This window comes from Rhinolophus sinicus, chromosome 17 (assembly GCF_057876585.1).
Source record: "Rhinolophus sinicus isolate RSI-liver-muscle chromosome 17, RSI-T2T, whole genome shotgun sequence".
Lineage (NCBI taxonomy): Eukaryota > Metazoa > Chordata > Mammalia > Chiroptera > Rhinolophidae > Rhinolophus > Rhinolophus sinicus.
Genome location: NC_142517.1, coordinates 63,121,356 through 63,140,496, shown reverse-complemented (window position 1 = coordinate 63,140,496; position 19,141 = coordinate 63,121,356). Strand labels below are relative to the sequence as shown.

The following is a 19,141-nucleotide window of genomic DNA, read 5'->3' as shown; positions in this document are numbered from 1 at the left end:
TCCAAAGGGCAACAGATTTTCTTTTGATGAGCCTTTTCATGTAATGCCAAGTTTGTTCCAGGGTTAAAATTGATCACATAGTGTGTCATTGCTCCTTTCCCACCACCTCAAAGTCACTCCTTAGTTTCTAAACTGTGAGAAGATACTTTAACTCTAATGATAAGAGTACATACTCACCCTTAAGCATATGTGATATTTTAACAAGTTAATTTTTAAGTAAAATACTATTTTGTCACATTCAGAACACATATTGCAAACGTTTGCTGCATAGTAAATATTTCTACTGTAATCAATTATAAGAACAAATCTCCAATTTAATGGATGTCATTGAAGAAATATCAGTTAGTTTGCCAATTTTGTGGAATACTGCCCAGCACGGGAAGTGAGGTTATCCTGCATTTGAATAATTGAGTTTGTTATTGTATTTGTTTTCAACTGCTGTGTAATAAAATTACCACAATTTATCAGCTTAAAATAATACCCATTTATTATCTCACAGTTTCTGTGTGTCAGGAATCTGGGTATAGTTTAGCTGGATTCTTTGTTCATGGTCTCCTGAGACTGTAGTCAAGGTGTTAGCTAGGGTTGCAGTTTCATCTGTGATTCAGGGTCCTCTTCTAAGCTCATGTAGTTGTTGGCAGAATTCATTTTCCTAAAACTTTACAACTCATGGTTACTTGTTTCTTCAAGGCCAGCAAGGGAATACCTCTCTAACCTTGTGGAGTCCCTTTTTTAAAGGACTCACCTGATTATGTCAGCCCTCTTAAGGATCTCTGTTGATTAACTCAAAGTCAACTGATTAACGGCCTTAATTATGTCAGCAATATCCATTTACCATTGCCATGTCACATAAAATAATCATGGGGGTGATTTTCCTCTTTGACCTAGAAGCAAGGATGGAGCACCTACTTTTCCTATTTTGTAGACTATTTTAATTTGACATAATTTCAGTCTTGCCAAAAAGCTGGAAAAAAATACTATGAAGTGTTGTATAACGTTTAGCCTGATTCCCAAATGTCAATATACACTATATTTCTCTAATGCTTTCGTGCATGGGTGTGCTCTCTCTCTCTCCACCTTACTCTCTCCCCTCCATATATTTACACCCACTTACATATATAAATATGTACATATTTATGTACATAGCTTTTTGTAACCACTTGAGAGTCAACTGCAGATGTGATACTCCTCTAACACTATATGTCCCTAAATACTTCAGTGTGTGTTTCCTACAAGTACAGTCATTCTTTTACATAATCAAATTATAGTTATCAAAATTAATTACGAGATTAATATTTATACAGTACTATTATCTAACCTCCAGTCTTACTCAGTTTTCTCAAATTGTCCTAATAACATCTTTTATATTAAAAGAAAATCTAGGATCACTATTTGCATTTAGTTATACTTTTTGAGTTTTCTTTAAATCTGGAATGATTTCTGAGTCTTTATTTCATGGAAATGACATTTGTGAGAAGTTCAGGCCAGTTATTTTATAGAATCTCCTTCAATTTGCATTTGACTTACGTTTCTCATGATTAGGTTCAAATTATGCATTTTTGGCAGGAACTCCCAGATTTTTAGAACTTTTTGTAAGGATCCTTTATAGAATTAGAGCTTTTTTATAGGGTAATTATCATCAGGGTCTAAAATAGAAAAAAAATATTCCCCCAAATAAATATTCCTCACAACAATTCACAAACCCAGAATTTCTTAAAATTGTAACTGACCCTTTCCTAACACTAAGCCATTCAGAAAAGATTCTTTCTAAAATAATTACAGGTTATTGTATTCGCAATATTGCTAGCTAGTAAATTACAAATGTTTCTCATCTGAAGGAGTGGCTAAAAATAAGTTGAGTAAACCCTCTAAGAATAGCATCAAACTCTCATCTAGTAATCAAAGGGGAAAATTGTGAAAAAGAGTTGACGGGTCTCCCTTAGGAGAATTATGTTCAGTATTTCCATTGTAAACTTTCTGAGCTCCAACGTTTTCATCAATAAATGAGGATAAAAATACTCACTTCATGGGACTTTTCTGAGGATCACATGAGACAATACATACAAAGGACCTACATATTCCTTGTATATGGTGTGTGTTCAATAACTGTTTAATTTTTCCCCATAGTCTCCCTCCAGCTAAACTGTACTGATATGAGAGCATAACATTGAATGCTTACTAGTTAAAATATAATTTATTTTGTCTATTTGGGTTTTATTTTTGTGGTTTAACAAATATATTTTAAAAGCTTCAACAACACCTAAGAATTAAGTTCATATTAGAAGATAACTATGCTTCAATATCTTATAGTAACTCTGCAGATGCTGTACAAGCTAAAAACCTCAAAAGTGTTTGAAAAACAGAAGGTAGGAGAAGGAAAACAAACATGTGAAATTGTAGAGGAAGATCCATATGCCATTCAGATGATTTACTGGTGTCCAGAGAGCAGAATATTCTGTGTTTCAGGAGTCTCTGCATATGTCATAATTTATAAATTCAGCAGACATGAAATTACAGCAGAAATAGTGGTAAGTCATTTAAAATTTAACTTTCACACTTAGAGTTATTAAAAGAAAGCAGTTATCATAGATTTTGGCTAGTACTTGGTACGGTTTTAAGCCACCAAAACTACAGTATGTGGCCAATAAGACAACTCATAGGATTTCAAATTATTCTTGTTACGTTAATATAACCTATTAAAAAATAGTTTGGCTTAATATGACAAAAACAGTCTTTCAAAACTTAGTATGATTAAATAGGATGGATTATTATGCCTATAGGTTTTATACAGATATTGGTTTATTTTATGTATAAATGTCAAATTAATGCAGGCTTTGTTCTATACTTTTATTAAATTTCTTAGTTTGTCTTTTTTTGTCAATTAATTGCCATATATGATTATTTCTCAACTATATTATTATTATTATTATTTAAACTTTTATTTATTTTAAGTGTGTTTTTCCAGGACCCATCAGCTCCAAGTCAAGTAGTTGTTTCAATCTAGTTGTGGAGGGCGCAGCTCACAGTGACCCACATGGGGATCGAACTGGCAACCTTGTTGCTAAGAGCACTGCACTCTGACCAACTGAGCTAACCAGCTGCCCCCAAGATTATTTTTAATGATTTTCTATATAGCAACATTTTTAATTAGGTAGAAATAATTATGGGGTTGATTTACCTATTCTTAATTTTTTAACTAATGTAATAATTTAATAATTCAAAATAATGATGCTCTCATGAGATAAATGGGCCTTTTCTACCCAGTTCATTTTACTATTTTATCAGAAAATAGAGATTTTCTTCTAAAGGACTACTAAAGATTATCCACTAAAGGCTTGTGAATAACTGTTCTTACCTTAACAACTAAAGTCTTGCCCTTTTAAAGTATGTTATTTAAAATCCTAGGCTTTGGAGTCAGATAAACCCAGGTTTTAATTCTGGCTTTTCCAGTGAATACCAATGTGACTCTAAGTCACAAGACTCTCTTAGTCAGTAGCAGAGTCTGGGTAAGACTTAATTTCATCACTTATCTAATTTCCTGTGTAAATACAATGGAAAGTAATAATAAACTAGAAATAAAAATACCAATTTTATAGAGTTCTTGGGATGATTATATAAAATATTAACATGGTGTCTAAGTGTAGTAAACACTCAATAATTAATAATTGTTATTGTCACTAGAGGTTTTTTAGTAGTTTTAAGATAACTATGACAGTCATTTTGGTAATATTGTTATATTCACCACCCCATAATGACTTTTTTTTGTTTTCAGTCTCAAAAATGCTGATTTTTACATTGTAAAGAAATGTTTATGGTATAAAATCAATTTCAATTAAAGCATTGAATGCAATAAAGTACTTAATTTTAACACATTTTTAGTTTTAAAAAAGGGTTTTTGGTACATGTTTTTATTTCAATATAAATTATCATGTTTTTCATTAACTAATTTTGACCATGCTAATGAAATTATATAAGGGGTAAGCTAATGAAACAAACTAAAAGAAATATGGAATTTCTTTTGGAAACTTTTTACTGAGTTAAAGTCAAAATTTAAGGAAGGTTTTTTGTGTTGTTCTTTTTTAAACTAAATGTCTGTACAAATAATTTGTAAACACACACATACACATATCCAGTTTAATTTCTTCCATTGGAGTAAACATGACTAATTTTTCCTTTTATTATATATGGGATTGTAACTTCTACTTTATCTTAAGGAATATTTATTATTTAAAAACTTTATCTCCACTGATAGGTATTTTTCTTATAAGTCTGAAGAATTAAAAAGTATCTTACATTTTTTGTGGATGTCATTGATCATTTCATATAATTCACTATTTAATTCAGCTTTACTATAAATTGAAATTGAACTTATTAATCAGAAAAAATAATACCAAAAATTATCAGCTATTTTAGTGTGGTTATTTTTATTATCATGACTTAGATTAAGTTAAACTTGATTTTTTTTTTTTTAAGTCATTAGAGGTACGACTTCAGTATGATGTTGAAGATATTATTACCCCGGAACCAGAAACAAGTCCTCCATTTCCAGACCTCTCATCCCAGCTTCCCTCCTCAAGGAGTCTTTCTGGGAGCACTAACACTGTGGCTAGTGAAGGAGTAGCAAAGGACAGTATCCCATGCCTCAAGTAAGAGTTGCTACCAAATTTTTAAACAATTTTACATATTATTAATATAATTCTTTATAACTGTGCCAAATAAAATCATTCTTATCTCTTAAATTCTTAAGTGATCTATAATCCACCATGGGGTACCCTGATCTCTTTGAACATCCCTAGAGAGGGCACAATATTTTCATCCTTCACTTACTAATTCATATATTTCCTTTCCAGAAGGACCCGGAAGAAAACATGGCTCTGATAGAATGGGATAACTTTGGAAGGGTACAAATATGGCTACTTGCTTTGTATTTCACAAATGAAAAAGTATGTTTAGGGAATTTCTTCAGCCTTCTTGGAATCAAAAAGAAAACCAAGTTTACTATTTACTACAAGAATACTGTGTTAGAAAAAAAATTTCTTTTGTGATTGCTAGGATATTGCATAATATGACTTTTTCTTTTATAACTGATGACATTTGGTAGTAAACTATGTTCTCTCAGTATATCTAAACAAAGTTTAGTGTCATAATCAAATAAAAGTAAAAGTTAAGCCAATAATATTTACTTAATTGTTTTTATGCTTTTAGTAATTGGATATAAAAGAATGCAGTTTCCTGAAATTACTACTTACTGCTTCTATGTCATCATACCAAATGTTTTTAGTATTAGTGGGCTGGAGCATTGAGCCTGAGCAGAGAATTTATTTGAGCCTCATATGAAAATATCTGAATCTGCTGCTCAAGGAATTTTAGACAACTAATTTCCTCATTTCTTATGAAAACACTTGTGGAAAATTTAAAGATAAGATTTCAGAAGCAAAATCAGTTTGCCACACAATTAGTAGTTGGTATACTTTTATGATCATTGTTTCTCCTCCAAATTTTTTCTTGTGAAGTAAAAAATATATAAACAGGCATTATGGGAGGAAAATCTGCAAACAGAAAACATTATCATAAAATTTTAGCAACTGGAAAATTTTCTTAATGTTATACATTTAATTTTCCCTTCATATAACTTTGCTTCATTTAATTGATTCCTAAAATGTAAACCAGAAAGAGAACAAAAAGCTCAACAAAGTTGAAGAAAGCAATTAAGAAGACCCATCATTAAAGTGTGGGTCCTCCAATGACCTAAATATTTTTTAATAAAATTTGAAAAATTTAAAAGATAAAGAGAAAAAAAACAGTGAATACAACAAAAATCTGGTAGTGGAGATGAAGCAAGCAGTGACAGCATTGAAGCATAATAACAGCATTTAATGTTAACTTGAGAAGTAGTAGAAACATCTTAAGGATAACCAAGAGAATCAAAGGGAAAAAAACCAGTATAATCCTGTATTATGTATATAAGGTCCTAGGAACCGAGCAGAACTGATCTAAACATATTATTCTATGAATTACATTATATTAATAATGGTTTTTGAGTTGTGTATAATCCATGCTTTGATAAATTATATGTTGGCATCTGTCCCTAAATAACTTTTCCTTTGCTGGATTTAGATTACCATATACACCGGCTGATAAATAAGCATTTCAACAAGCCCACTCTTCATTTTTATAATAGCAATATTGTAATTCTTATCAATGTACACATATTTATGCAATTATTGATTTTATATTTATTATTTTGCCTTTGTGCTTCCTAGAGTATAAAATGGTTGGTCATCATAGGCCTAAGAGGCGAGATTTAAACAAAAATTAGTTGAGAGAGTTTGCTGAAGAATACCTGGTAGAATAGTGTTCTAGGCAGAAGGAACAGCTAGAGCAAAGGCCTTAAATCGCCTAGGATATAAAGAGGTCAGTGTAGCTAGAACAAAGGGAGCAAGGTAGGTGTTAGTGGAGAGGGTAGTAGGAGCAGAAGTCTGAGTGGCAATAGAGAGCCAATTACAGGCTCTCTAAGGACCTTGGCTTTTATTTCTAATTAAATGGGGAGTTGTGACAGTTAAAAATGGATTTTGAGATGGGAGAGAAGCGTAGAAGCCAGGAAACCAGTCGGGGGACTGTTTGCACCTAACTAGTGATGATGTTGAGGGCTGGCAGATTTAGCAAATAAAAATACAGGGTATTCATTTAAATCTGAATTTCAGATATGCAGTGAACATTTTTTTTTTCAGTATCAGTATATCCCAAATATTGCATGGGACCTACATAAAGTAAAAAACCCAAAACTGTTAATTATTTATTTGAAATTCAGATTTAAATGGAATCCAATATTTTTATTTGTCAACTGTAACTAGGATGATAGCCATAGAGAATAAACAGTGATCATAGTCTGAATATATTTTGAAGGTAGCACCATCAGCATTTGATTATTGGATGTGAGATATGAGAGAAGGATATTAGTCAAGAATGATTGTAAGTTTTTTTCAGTGAGTAACTGGAAGGATAAGAGTTGCTCTCAATGGGAATAGAGAAGGGTGCAGATGGAGTCAATTTAGAGGGAAAGAGCAGTAATTCAGATTTTGGATATGTTGAAATCTTACATGGGGTGGTAGATTAGTTTTTTTATTTTTGTGTATTATAACTTACAAATATATAACAAATATTTAATAAGAAAAGCAAATAAGTACAAATAATTAAAAATACTAGTCTAAAAAAAAAAAAGGAAGTGATAAAGACAAGTTGAAGTTGTGGACCTGGCTGACTGAACAGCTGCTTAAAGAAAAAACTCAGCAATCACAAGTGGCTTGGTGTATTTTGAGAAAGCTAGAAGACATTGTCCACCTGCATACTGCCCCGAAGGCCTGGCGGTAAATATTTCTGTCGGAAGGTTCTGTGTAAATGATGAAGATAAGCATGAACATACTTGTTTCAACTGTATGTAATAGAACTCCATTTTCTCCTTTTTTCTAGTGTTAAAACACGACCAGTGCGGATGCCTCCGGGGTATCAAGCAGAACTTGTTATTCAGTTGGTGTGGGTGGATGGTGAACCTCCCCAACAGATTACTAGTCTTGCTGTAAGCTCAGCGTATGGAATGTAAGTAGTTTAACATTCTTTCTCATTTGTATTACTTATCTGTTTGATATGTTTAGATATTTTCTTTAAAATACTTAAGGAAGTTCTAAAAATGAAAAGAAGCCCTTACCTGGATTTTTAATAGATAAAAAATGGTATAAGAAAAACAATAGTTTAAATATATACTATGGTTATTTGTTCTTTCTTGATGTCAAACTTGTAATTGTATTTCCACTTCGAATGTTGTTAGAAAGTTGTTATGAAGTGATTATACTTACACTCTTTTGTTTGTTTATATACTTCTACACTGTTGGTTTTGTTTGTTTGTATTTTCTATCAGTTTCCTCCTTGTGTTTCCTTTTGAATGCTAGAGTCAGATTCTCTGGTATTCAAATACTAATTCTGCTTCTTCCTACCTGTTGGATCTTAGAAAAGTAACTTACATTTCTGTGCTTTATTTCCTTATCTTTAAAATGAGGATAATCTGTTGTTGAGAGGATTACAAACAAACAAACAGAAAATGTATTACTACATATAAAATCTTTTAGGTTTAGAACAGGATACGCATGACATATGTTTGAGGTTTAGAACAGGATGACATATTTATGATAGGATAATTTGAGAAGTTTTTTAATAAGTGGAATATTTATCTAGGGTATAGAGAAACAACACGAGATAGTATAGTATCCACAGTGCTTTATTACCACCTGTCAAAGAGTAACTGGAAGACATAGTTAATTATTACCACATTATTTACTTGAATACAAAGTAAACCAATAATAGATTGATCTTACCTAACAAATACAAAGACAGAATTTATATATGAGAAAAAGGAAAAAGCAGAGGGGAAAAAAAAAACACAGACCCTTTCTAAATAATGAATTTTGTGTTTTCTTTTCATTGAGTAAGATATTGTATTGAGACCAGTCAGGGTATTTGTTCTTGGGCAGCTTCATGCATCATCATCTAAACCAGTTTTAGTTATTTATGACTTCTCCAGAAGACCTTAGCTTAATTTGTGACATATGTTAAAGACATTTGTGTATTATGTTTCTCATCATTTGGGAATATGTCCATCTGAGTTATGCCAGGTCTGTACCACAAGGTCCTCAGTCACTTGATGAAGAATATCATTAGCTGAATAGTGCCCAGATAATGGCTTTGTAGCAACATTTAATACCTGAATATTAGATGTCAAGGAAGCAGAAAAACATTACGATCACAATTACTATAAAAAAAATTTGGAAATTACTTGCTGTCCAATATCCTAGTTGGCCTAAGTCTAAACCAGGAGAATATATCCCAAGGATCAGTGTAATCAAGTTTAGCTAGCTGAGTAGCTCTATTTTCTCATAATAATTGATTGTTCTACTCTTTTGAAGAATTTACCAAGGGGCAACTCTTAAGTCAGCCACTGCGCGGGATCTGAGATTTTCCCCCTCTTACAAGCTAACAGCCTATTACACTTTTGTTTATATATATGTTGACAGAAAGCTGGCCTCTGGGTCAGAAACAAAGATAGTTTATTATTGACAGCAAAAACTGCAGCTAGAGAAACATCTTGCACCAGTTCGCTGAGCCTCAGTCACAACAGAGTAACATGGCAAGGAAGAGATGGCACCTGTGTGTACAGTGGTATTACAAGCAAAGAACTCCAAGTTTTAAAAACTCACCTCTAAAAAACAAATAAACAGAAAAGCTCAGCTCTGAAAATAGGTCTACTGGTGACCTCCCTATCCTCCAATCTGGAGAGACACTATATCTTTACTCTGGAGTATAAGCAAATCTTCTCTAGGGAAGAGAAAAAGAAGGATCTTTCTTTCTTTCTTTCTTTCTTCCCTTCCCTTCCCTTCCCTTCCCTTCCCTTCCCTTCCCTTCCCTTCCCTTCCCTTCCCTTCCCTTCCCTTCCCTTCCCTTCCCTTCCCTTCCCTTCCCTTCCCTTCCCTTCCCTTCCCTTCCCTTCCTTTTTCTTCCTTCCTTCCTTCCTTCCTTCAAGATTATTCTCACATCATTTTTATTGAATTAACAATGGTGTTTTTTTTCAATTATAGTTGACATTAAATATTATATTTCAGGTGTACAACACAGTGACTAGACATTTATATAACTTAAAAAATTGATCCTCCAATAAGGCTAGTACCCATCTGACACCATAAATAGTTTTTACAATATTATAAACTGTATTCCCTATGCTGTGCTTTACATCACTGTGACTGGTATTTCTTAATTCCTTCACCTTTTTCACCCAGCCTCCCAACCCCATTCCATCTGGGAACCATCAGTCTGTTCTCTGTGTCTATGAGTTTGTTTCTGTTGTGTTTGTTCATTTATTTGGTTCTTTAGATTCCACATATAAGTGAGATCATGTGATAATGTGTCTTTCTCTGTCTGACTTATTTCAGTTAGCATAATACCCTCTACATCCATCCATGTTATCACAAATGGCAAGATTTCATTTTTTATGGCTATGTAAATTTACATTCTATATATGTACCACATCTTCTTTATCCAGTTATCTACTGAGCACAGTTGGGTGGCTTCCATATCTTGGCTATTGTAAATAATGCTGCAATGATCATAGGAGTGCATATATCTTTTCAAATTAGTGTTTAGAATTTCTTTGGATAAATACTCAGAAGTGGAATTTGTGGGTCATATGATAGCTCTTTTTTAAATTTTTTGAGGAACCTCCATACGGTTTTCCATAGTGGCTGCACCAATTTGCATTCCCACCAACAGTGCACAACAGTACCCTTTTCTCCACATCCTTACCAACATGTGTTGTTTATTGATTTATTGATGATAGCCATTCTAACAGGTGTGAATTGGTATCTCACTGTCGTTTTAATTTGCTTTTTCCTGATTAGTGATGTTGAGCATCTTTCCATATGTCTACTGGCCATCCAAAGAGGAGAAATGTCTATTTGTGTCCCCTGTCCATTTTTCAATGGGATATTTTTATGTTAAATTGTATTGTTCCTTATGTTTTAGATTAACCCTTTATTGGAGGTGTCATTGACGGATATCTTATCCCATTCAGTAGGTTGTCTTTTCATTTTGTTGATGGCTTCCTTCTCTGTGCAAGACTTTTTAGTTTGATGTAGTTTGATTTGTTCATTTTGTCTTTTATTTTCCTTGCCTGGGGAGCCATATCCAAAAAAAATATTGCTAAGAGTGATGTCAAAGAGTTTATTTACAGCCTATGTTTTCTTCTAGGAATTTTATGGTTTCAGGTCTTACATTTAAGTGTTTAACCCATTGAGATAATATATATATGGTATAAGAAAGTGGTCCAATTGTTTCTTCTCCTTCTCCTTCTTGTTTTTTTTTGTTTGTTTGTTTGTTTTGCATGCATCTGTTCAGTTTTTCCAACACCATTTATTGAAGACACTGTCTTTACCCCGATGTATATTCTTGCCTCCTTTGTCATAAATTAATTGACCAGATAGCTGGTGATTTATTTCTGGGCTCTCTATTCTGCACTGTACGTGTCTGTTTTTATGCCAGTACAATTTCATTTTAATTACTATAGCCTTGTAGTATAGTTTGATACCAGGTACCATGATACCTCAAACTTTGTTCTTCTTTCTCAAAATTGCTTAGGTTACTCAGGGTATTTTGTAGTACCATTTAAATATAAAGATTATTTTTTCTAAATTTAAGGATTATTTTTTCTGTGAAAAATGCCATTGGTATTTTGATAGGGATTGCATTGAATCTATAGATTACTTTGGGTAGCATGGACATTAACGAAGTTAATTCTTTCTGTTCATGAGCACAGTATATACAGTGTATAGTCTTCCATTTTTGTGAATCTTCTTCAATTTTTCTTCAATGTGTATAGTTTTTTGAGTTCAGGTCTTTTATTTACTCGGTCAAATTTATTCCCAGGTTTTGTGGGGGGTTTTGTGCAGTAATTATAAATTGGATTTTTTTTCTTAATTTCTCTTTCTGATGGTTTGTTATTGGTGTATAAAAATGCAACTGTTTTTTGAATATTAATTTTGTATCCTACTATAGTGAATTCTTTAACTAGTTCTAAAAGTTTTTTGGTGGTGTCTTTAGGGTTCTCTATATATAGTATTATGTCATCTGCAAATAATGACAGTTTTACTACTTCTTTCCAATCTGAAAACATTTTATTTGATTTCCTGTCTGATTGCTATGGCTAGGGCTTCCAATACTATGTTGAATAAGAGTGGTGAAAGTGGACATCCTTGTCTTGTTTCTCATCATTTTTAAAAATAATTTTATATTAGTTTCAAGTTAACAAGTCATTAGACATTTATGTAATTTATAAAGTGATCACTTCTATGCATCTGACACTACACATAGTTATTACAATATTATTGACTAAATTCCCTATGTTACACTGTACATATCAATGACTATTTTCTAACTACCAATTTGTACTTAATCCCTTAACCTTTTTACCCCTTAACCCCTTCCCATCTAGGAACCATCAGTTTGTTCTCTGTATCTATGAGTTTGTTTCCATTTTGTTTGTTCATTTATTTTGTTTTTTAGATTCCACATACTGTACGAATGAAATCATATGGTATTTGTCTTTCTCTGTCTGACTTATTTCACTTAGCATAACATCCTCTAGGTCCATCCATGTTGTTGTAGATGTCAAGATTTCATTATTTTTTATGACCGAGTATTATTCTATTCTATATATGTACCACTATTTCTTTCTTCATTCATCTATTGATAAACAGGTTGCTTCCATATCTTGGCTATTGTAAATAATCCTGCAATGAACATATGGATGCATATGACTTTTTGAATTAGTGCTTTGGGTTTCTTCTGATAAATACCCAGAAGTGGAATTACTGGGTCCTTCTTTGTCTTTTCTTATAGCCTTTGTTTTAAAGTCTATTTTGTCTGGTATAAGTATTGCTACCCCAGATTCTTTTTTTTTTATTTCCATTTTCATGAAATATCTTTTTCCATCCCTTTACTTTCAAATTGTATGTGTCCTTCAATCTGAAGTGCATCTCTTGTAGGCAGCATATGTAAAGGTCTTGTTTTCTTATGCATTCAGCCACCCTATATCTTTTGATTGGAGCATTTAATCCATTTACATTTAAACTAATTGTTGATAGATATGTAGTTATTGCCATTTTATTATACATATTTTTTCTTTTTTTCTCTTTTACTTAAAGAAGTCCCTTTAACATTTCTTGTAATATTGGTTTGGTGTTGATGAACTCAGGTTTTTTTTGTTTTCTTTTTTTATAGTCATACATAGATCTTTTTTAATTCAAGTTTATTGGGGTAACAATGGTTAGTAAAGTTACGTAGGTTTCAAGTGTACGATTATGTAATAAATCATCTATATATCATGTTGTGTGTTCACCACCCAGAGTCAGTTCTCCTTCCATCATCATATATTTGATCCCCTTTACTCTCATCTACCACCTGCCTCCCCACTTACCCTCTGGTAACCACTAAACTATTGTCTATATCTATCAGTTTTGGTTTCTTCATTTGTTTGTCTTGTTCTTTTGTTGTTTTCAGTTTTATATACCACATCAGTGAAATTATATGGTTCTCGACTTTACCTGTCTGACTCATTTCACTTAGTATTATAATCTCAAGATCAATCCACTTTGTCGCAAATGGTACTATTTCATCTTTCCTTATGGCCGAATAGTATTCCATTGTGTATAAATATCACAACTTCTTTATCCATTCATCTATTGAAGGACACTTTGGTTGTTTCCATGTCTTGGCTACTGTAAATAAAGCTGCAATGAACATAGGTCTTTATGAACAAATGTTTTCAGATATTTTGGGTAGATACCCAAGAGAGGGATTGCTGGGTCATATGGTAATTCTACTCTTAATTTTTTGAGGAACATCCACACTGCCTTCCATAGTGGCTGCACCAATCTGCATTCCCACCAACAGTGTTGTCACAAACGGTTCTTGAAGCTCTTTATCTGTCCTTCAACTCTAAATCATAGCCTTGCTAGGTAATCTTGGTTGTAGGTCCTTGCTTTTCATCATTTTGAATATTTGGTGCCAATCGTTACTGTTGAGAAATCAGCTGACAGTCTTATGGGAGCTCCCTTATAGATAGCTAACTGCTTTTGATGTTGTCTCAGATGCTTCTTAAACTCCTCATTTTTTAAAAAATATTCTTTTATCTTTTTGTTGTCCTTGGTGTTATCTTGCTGATTGGGTGTTATCTGCTACCTTATCTTCCAAACCACTGATTAGATCTGCTTCATCTGAATTGTTGTATTCTTCATTTCAGTTAGTGTATGCTGCATTCCTGACTGGTTCTTTATGTTTTCTATCTCCATTTTTATGCTTCCTATCTTTGTTGAAACTCCCACTGAGATCATTGAGTATCTTTATTACCAGTGTTTTGAACTCCACATCTAGTAGATTACTTGCCTCCCTTTTGTTTAGCTCTTTTTCTGGAGTTTTGTTCTGTTCTTTTATTTGGGACATGTTTTTTTGTATCATCATTCTGGCTGCCTCTCTCTGTCTCTATGTATTAGGTAGAGCTGCTATGTTTCCCGGTCTTAGTAGAGTGGCCTTATGTAGTAGATGTCCTGTAGGACCTAGTGGCACAGTCTCCCTGGTCTCCTGAGCCAGGTGCTCCAGGTTTGTCCCTTTCTGTTGTAGTTGATCCTTGATTGCTGTTAGCACATCAGTGGGAGGAATTGACCCTCAGGGTGGTTGAGAGGATTGGCCATGCTTACAGTGGAGGAGCTATTGTGGAAGGCCTTACCCTCTGAACCAGGATTCACTTTAACAGGGCTGTGGTGCCTGCTGAGTCTGCCCTTTGAGTGTGTCATTTGTGGAGGTGGTTAGGTGGTGCTCTGGTGCAGTCTGAAGCTAACCACCAGGTATGTTAGTCCTGGGGCCTCTTTGGATGGGGCTCCGTTGCAGGTCAAGGTCAGCTACTGTCTGCGCCCTCCCCAGGGCCACTTGGTATGAGCTACAAAGTTTTCTGCAGATGGTTGCCACTTGTGCTGGGTTTGGAGGTGCCTAGGAGAAGCTAAGCTGTGAACTGAGGTGTCAGTCTTGGGGCTGCTTAGCAAGAGGCATGGGGCACATCGAGGCTAGATCCTGATTGTTTGGGGTTTGTGAGCCTTTGAGAATTTTCAGCAAGTCTACAGCATGAGTCAAGATAGGCCGTTTGTATGGAAAAGCCACTGGAATTTGCTTTGGGGCAGGGTCTCAGGTAATCACTAGGGCAGGGTGAAAGGTGTTATTTAGGTTGATGGAGACTCAGATATGGCCCCCTCCTGTCTGTGCAAGCTGGGGGGTGGGGAGGGCTCAACAAAGGAACAATGGCTTTTTCCAGCACTTCTATCTGGAAGAAAGCTCCCCCTCCAGCCCTGGTCCTGAGCCAGACAATCCAGTTCCTCCCCATATGTCACTAACACCTTTCAAGCTGCTGCCCCAGTATTGGAGCTCAGAGTGAGTGAGTCTGTCAGCAAGAAATTCCATGCATGGCACCTTTAAGAATGCTTGGGACTTCAGCAACTCTCACTCAGCCACACTATCACAGACAGAAATCATGGGGACTTCTCTCCCTATCAATGAAACCCTGGGCTGGAGAGCCTGTTTTGGGGTTAGGACTCCTCACTCCTGAGCGGAGATATTCCTCTCAAATTTTAGCTGCCACACAGCAGTGTGGGACCAGCCCATTCTGTGTCTCCATCCCTCCTACCAGTCTCACCATGGCTTCTTCTATATATATTAGTTATACAACTTCTGTTTAACTAGACTTCAGATGATTCTCATTGGTAGTTGTTCTGTAGTTTAGTTGTAATTTTGATGTGGTTGTGGGAAGAGGTTTGTACAGCCTTTACCTACTCTGCTATCTTGAGTGGAAGCCCAGTTCAGATTTCTATTAATGCCATCACACTACAAAGTAAATGTGAAGATCATGATTATGGAGACTGAGAAGTCCAAGATCTGCTATCAAGTGGGAGACCCAGGATTGCTGATGGTTTAATTCTAGTCTGAGTGCTAAGGCCTGGGAAATGCAGCCACTAGTAGAAACTAAATGTGTGCTCCCTCTTTCTCTCTTGTTACATTTTTTTTTTTATGTTGAAATGTATTTTGTCTGTTATAAGTACTGCTATACCTGATTTCCTCTGGATGCCATTTTCTTGGTGTATCATCTTCCACCCCTTCACTTTGAATCTATGTTTGTCTTTGTAGCTGAGATGGGTCTCCTGAAGGCAACATATAATTGGGTCTTGTTTTTTAATCCATCCCACTACTCTGCTTCTTGATTGGTGAGTTCAGTTCATTTACATTTAGGGTGATTATTGATGTGTGAGGATTTATGACAACCATTTATCTTTTGCTTCTGGTTATTCTGTATCTCCATTGTTTTCTTTTTCCCTTGTATTTCTATTTTAGTTCAGTGGTATTCTATGATTTTTTTCCCTCTGTTCCTTCTTTTTTATTTTATGTGTCTCTGTTCTAGATTTTTGTTTTTCTATTTGCTGTTAGGTTTATGTAATAAAAAGCTTTATACATACAATAGTCCTTTGTCTTCTGAGTGCATCTTCTCTCCATTCACCTGAGCAAGTTCAGTCCTTTCCTCCTACCCCTTTGTTTTGTTGTCACAAATTATCCCTTTTATGATGTGCATTCATTTTCAAATTATAGAGCTATAGTTTTTTTTTTAAAATGTTTTTACCCACTTTAACCTTTATGTTGTAATTGTTTAATACTGTATTATGAAATAGTTACAATTTCCTGCTTCTGTCTGTCTATCATCATACTCACAGTTTTGTATCCTTTTTTTTGTTTGTTTGTTTCATGTTTAAGAGCGCCTTTCAACATTTCTTGTAATTCAGGCCTTGTGGTGGTAAATTCCCTCAGCTTTTGTTTGTCTGGAAAAGCCTTTATTTCTCCTTCATATATAAAGAAAAGCTTTGCTAGCTATATTATTCTTGGCTGGTGATTTCTCTTTTTATATATTTACATGTTTGATTCCACTCTCCCCTAACTTGTAAGGTTTCTGCTAAAAAAAAAAAAGTTGATATTAATCTAATTGGGTTTCTTTTATAGGTAACAGTCATTTTTGCCCTGGTTGCCTTGAGAATTCTTTGTCCTTAGCTTTAGGCAGTTTTAATATAATGTGTCTTGGAGAAGATCTCTTTGCATTCAGATAAGATAATTAGGTGTTCTGTCAGCCTCTTGGATTCCATGTCTAGCTCTTTACATAGATTTGGGGAGTTCTCATCAATTATTTATTTGAAAAGCCTCTCCATTCCCTTCTCTGTTTTCCTTCTGATATCCTCATTATTCTTATATTGCTCTTTCTAATGGAGTCACATGCTTCTTGTAGAGGTCTTTCATTTTTTTTCTTTTAAATATAAATTCCCTTTTCTTCCACCTGAGTCATTTCTAGAATTTTTGTCTTCAAGATCACTAATTCTCTCTTTCACATTGTCTCCTCTATTTCCCAAGCTGTCTAATTTATTCTTCATCTTACTGAGTCCTTTAACTCCAGAGTTTGTTTGGTTCTTTTTTCATAGTTTCAATCTCTTTGGTAAAGTACTCCTTTTGTTTGTTGATTTTATTCCTGAGATCACTCTACTGCCTTTCTGAATTTTCTTGTGTCTTGTTGAGTTTTTACAGAACTGCAATCTTAAATTCTTTTCCATTTAAACCACAGTCTTCCATGTCTTTGAGTTTGTTTTTTGGAGACTTTTCATTTTCTTTTTGAGCTACCTTGGTTATTCATGGTACTTGATAGATTATTTCTCCATGTGGGCATTTGAGATATAGAAATCTTTAGGTACTATTTTGCTTTTTAACAATTTAGCAGGTTGATAAGTAGAGGTCTTTCTTTTGTTTTCAAGTAGATGATGCTATAGTACAAGTTTTTGTTTTCTTTACACTACTGGGACTTCTGGGACCTCAGTGGGGAATGTCACATCAGCTATGGAAAATGCCCTGTATTCCCCCAAAGATGTAGGCATCCCCTCTGTGAGCAGGTTGCCTCCATTTCAGCATAGCCCCCTCATGGTGGGATGTGGCAGGTGCTGAGGCTCCAGGCATGTGAGTTTCCGGTGCTCTCTCCCTGCAACCAAAGGCTACCAGCCACACTGTACTATGTGAAGTGTCCCAGCTGACTCCACCAAGCTCTACCATGATGGGTAGGGAAGAAAGGATTCATACATTACAGCTTTTGTTCTTTCACTGGGACTACCTGCAGTGTGCTCTAGCTATTAAGGCCAGGATGATACTTATGTCACACTGACCTTCTCTGGGCTGCCAAGCGAGGGCTGCTACTCTGTCAGCTGGAGCCTGGTGGGTGACAGGAGAGTGAGGGGAGACAGGTTTGCATGTCTGCATCTTTGTTTTTCCCTGGAAATGGAAGCTTCCAGACTGAGGCTGCCACACCTTTGTACCGCATCTTATCTCCTGTCACTGGACTCAGCCACCATGTGTATTAGCTACTCACGCCAGAATGGTGCCTTTGGTCCTCTCCAGGCTGCTGACTTAGGGTTTCAACCAACCTCCTACTGCTACCACATCAGCTGGGGCTGCTGCAAGTACAGGATTGTTTCCAGGGCTTCTGTCTCTGTCTTTCCTACCATACTGCTTGCCCTGCTTACTTCTACGAACGTACCTTCAGATGTCTCAATGCACGGGTGTCTCAGACATGTTTGCGTGTTGAGCATGGAATCACTTGTTGGACTATAGTTGTCCAATTTGTTGTAAGTTCAAGGAGAGAAATCAGGAAGTCTTACTGTACTCTGATACTTACATCAGTTCAGTAGTTCTATTTTTAATTCAAAGATAAAAATAATTATTTTTGTTGTCAGATAGACTTGTTGCCTTTTTTTTTCCTGTCAGTATTGCATTTAGGAACTCTATCATGCTTGTAAGCTGAAGTAATGAACTACATTTTAACATAAAAAGTTTAAAAATATTAACTTGCTACAGTATGTAATATATGTAATATTGCATTTATGTATAATAATATTGAGATTAATTCTACATTTTTATGGAAAATTTTCAAAGTATGTTAACAACAAATTTCTGATTTGATATTCCTAAAAGCCCTGTGAACTAGATAAATCTGGTATTATAATTCTCAGTAAAGTAAAGAAATAGGTCTTGCAAGATTCATTAACTTTTCCCAAAATCACATACCGTATTTTGCCATCTATAATGCATTCCCGTGTATAATGCGCACCCACGTTTTCAGCCCAAATTTTCAAGGGAAGAAAATCTTTCTTTTTAATTTTTCAAGAGATTTTCCAATAATTTTTGTAAAAATATCAGCTAGATTGCTAGCTCCCACCTAAAGAGACGGACTGTTACCCTATGGTAATAAAGTCAACATTGCCTATCTTATCAAGTCATAGTCACTTACTCTGAACAACAACACTCACTTTTCATTGTATTTTGTTGAATCATTGGCTGAAATTACTTTAGTTGCAAGTTCTTTCTAAGTTCAACAAAACCTATTATTGTAACCAGGGTGTTATTTTGCATGTGGATATCATTATTGACTTCTAGAGTTACACTTTTAACACATAAGCATAAATAAAAGAATTTAAAACAT

General features: G+C 34.6%; 1 protein-coding gene across 14 annotated transcripts in view; it reads left to right on the top strand.

Annotated features, from left to right (window-relative positions):
* STXBP5L (syntaxin binding protein 5L) overlaps nucleotides 1-19,141 on the top strand; it is a 228,643-nt gene that overhangs the window by 123,322 nt on the left and 86,180 nt on the right. For all 14 annotated transcript variants that reach the window (XM_074331359.2, XM_019729631.3, XM_074331367.2 and 11 more), the window contains exons 16-18: nucleotides 2,311-2,528; nucleotides 4,474-4,646; nucleotides 7,471-7,596. In XM_074331359.2, coding sequence (XP_074187460.2) covers nucleotides 2,311-2,528; nucleotides 4,474-4,646; nucleotides 7,471-7,596 — 517 coding nt within the window. The remainder of the gene's footprint in view (nucleotides 1-2,310; nucleotides 2,529-4,473; nucleotides 4,647-7,470; nucleotides 7,597-19,141) is intronic.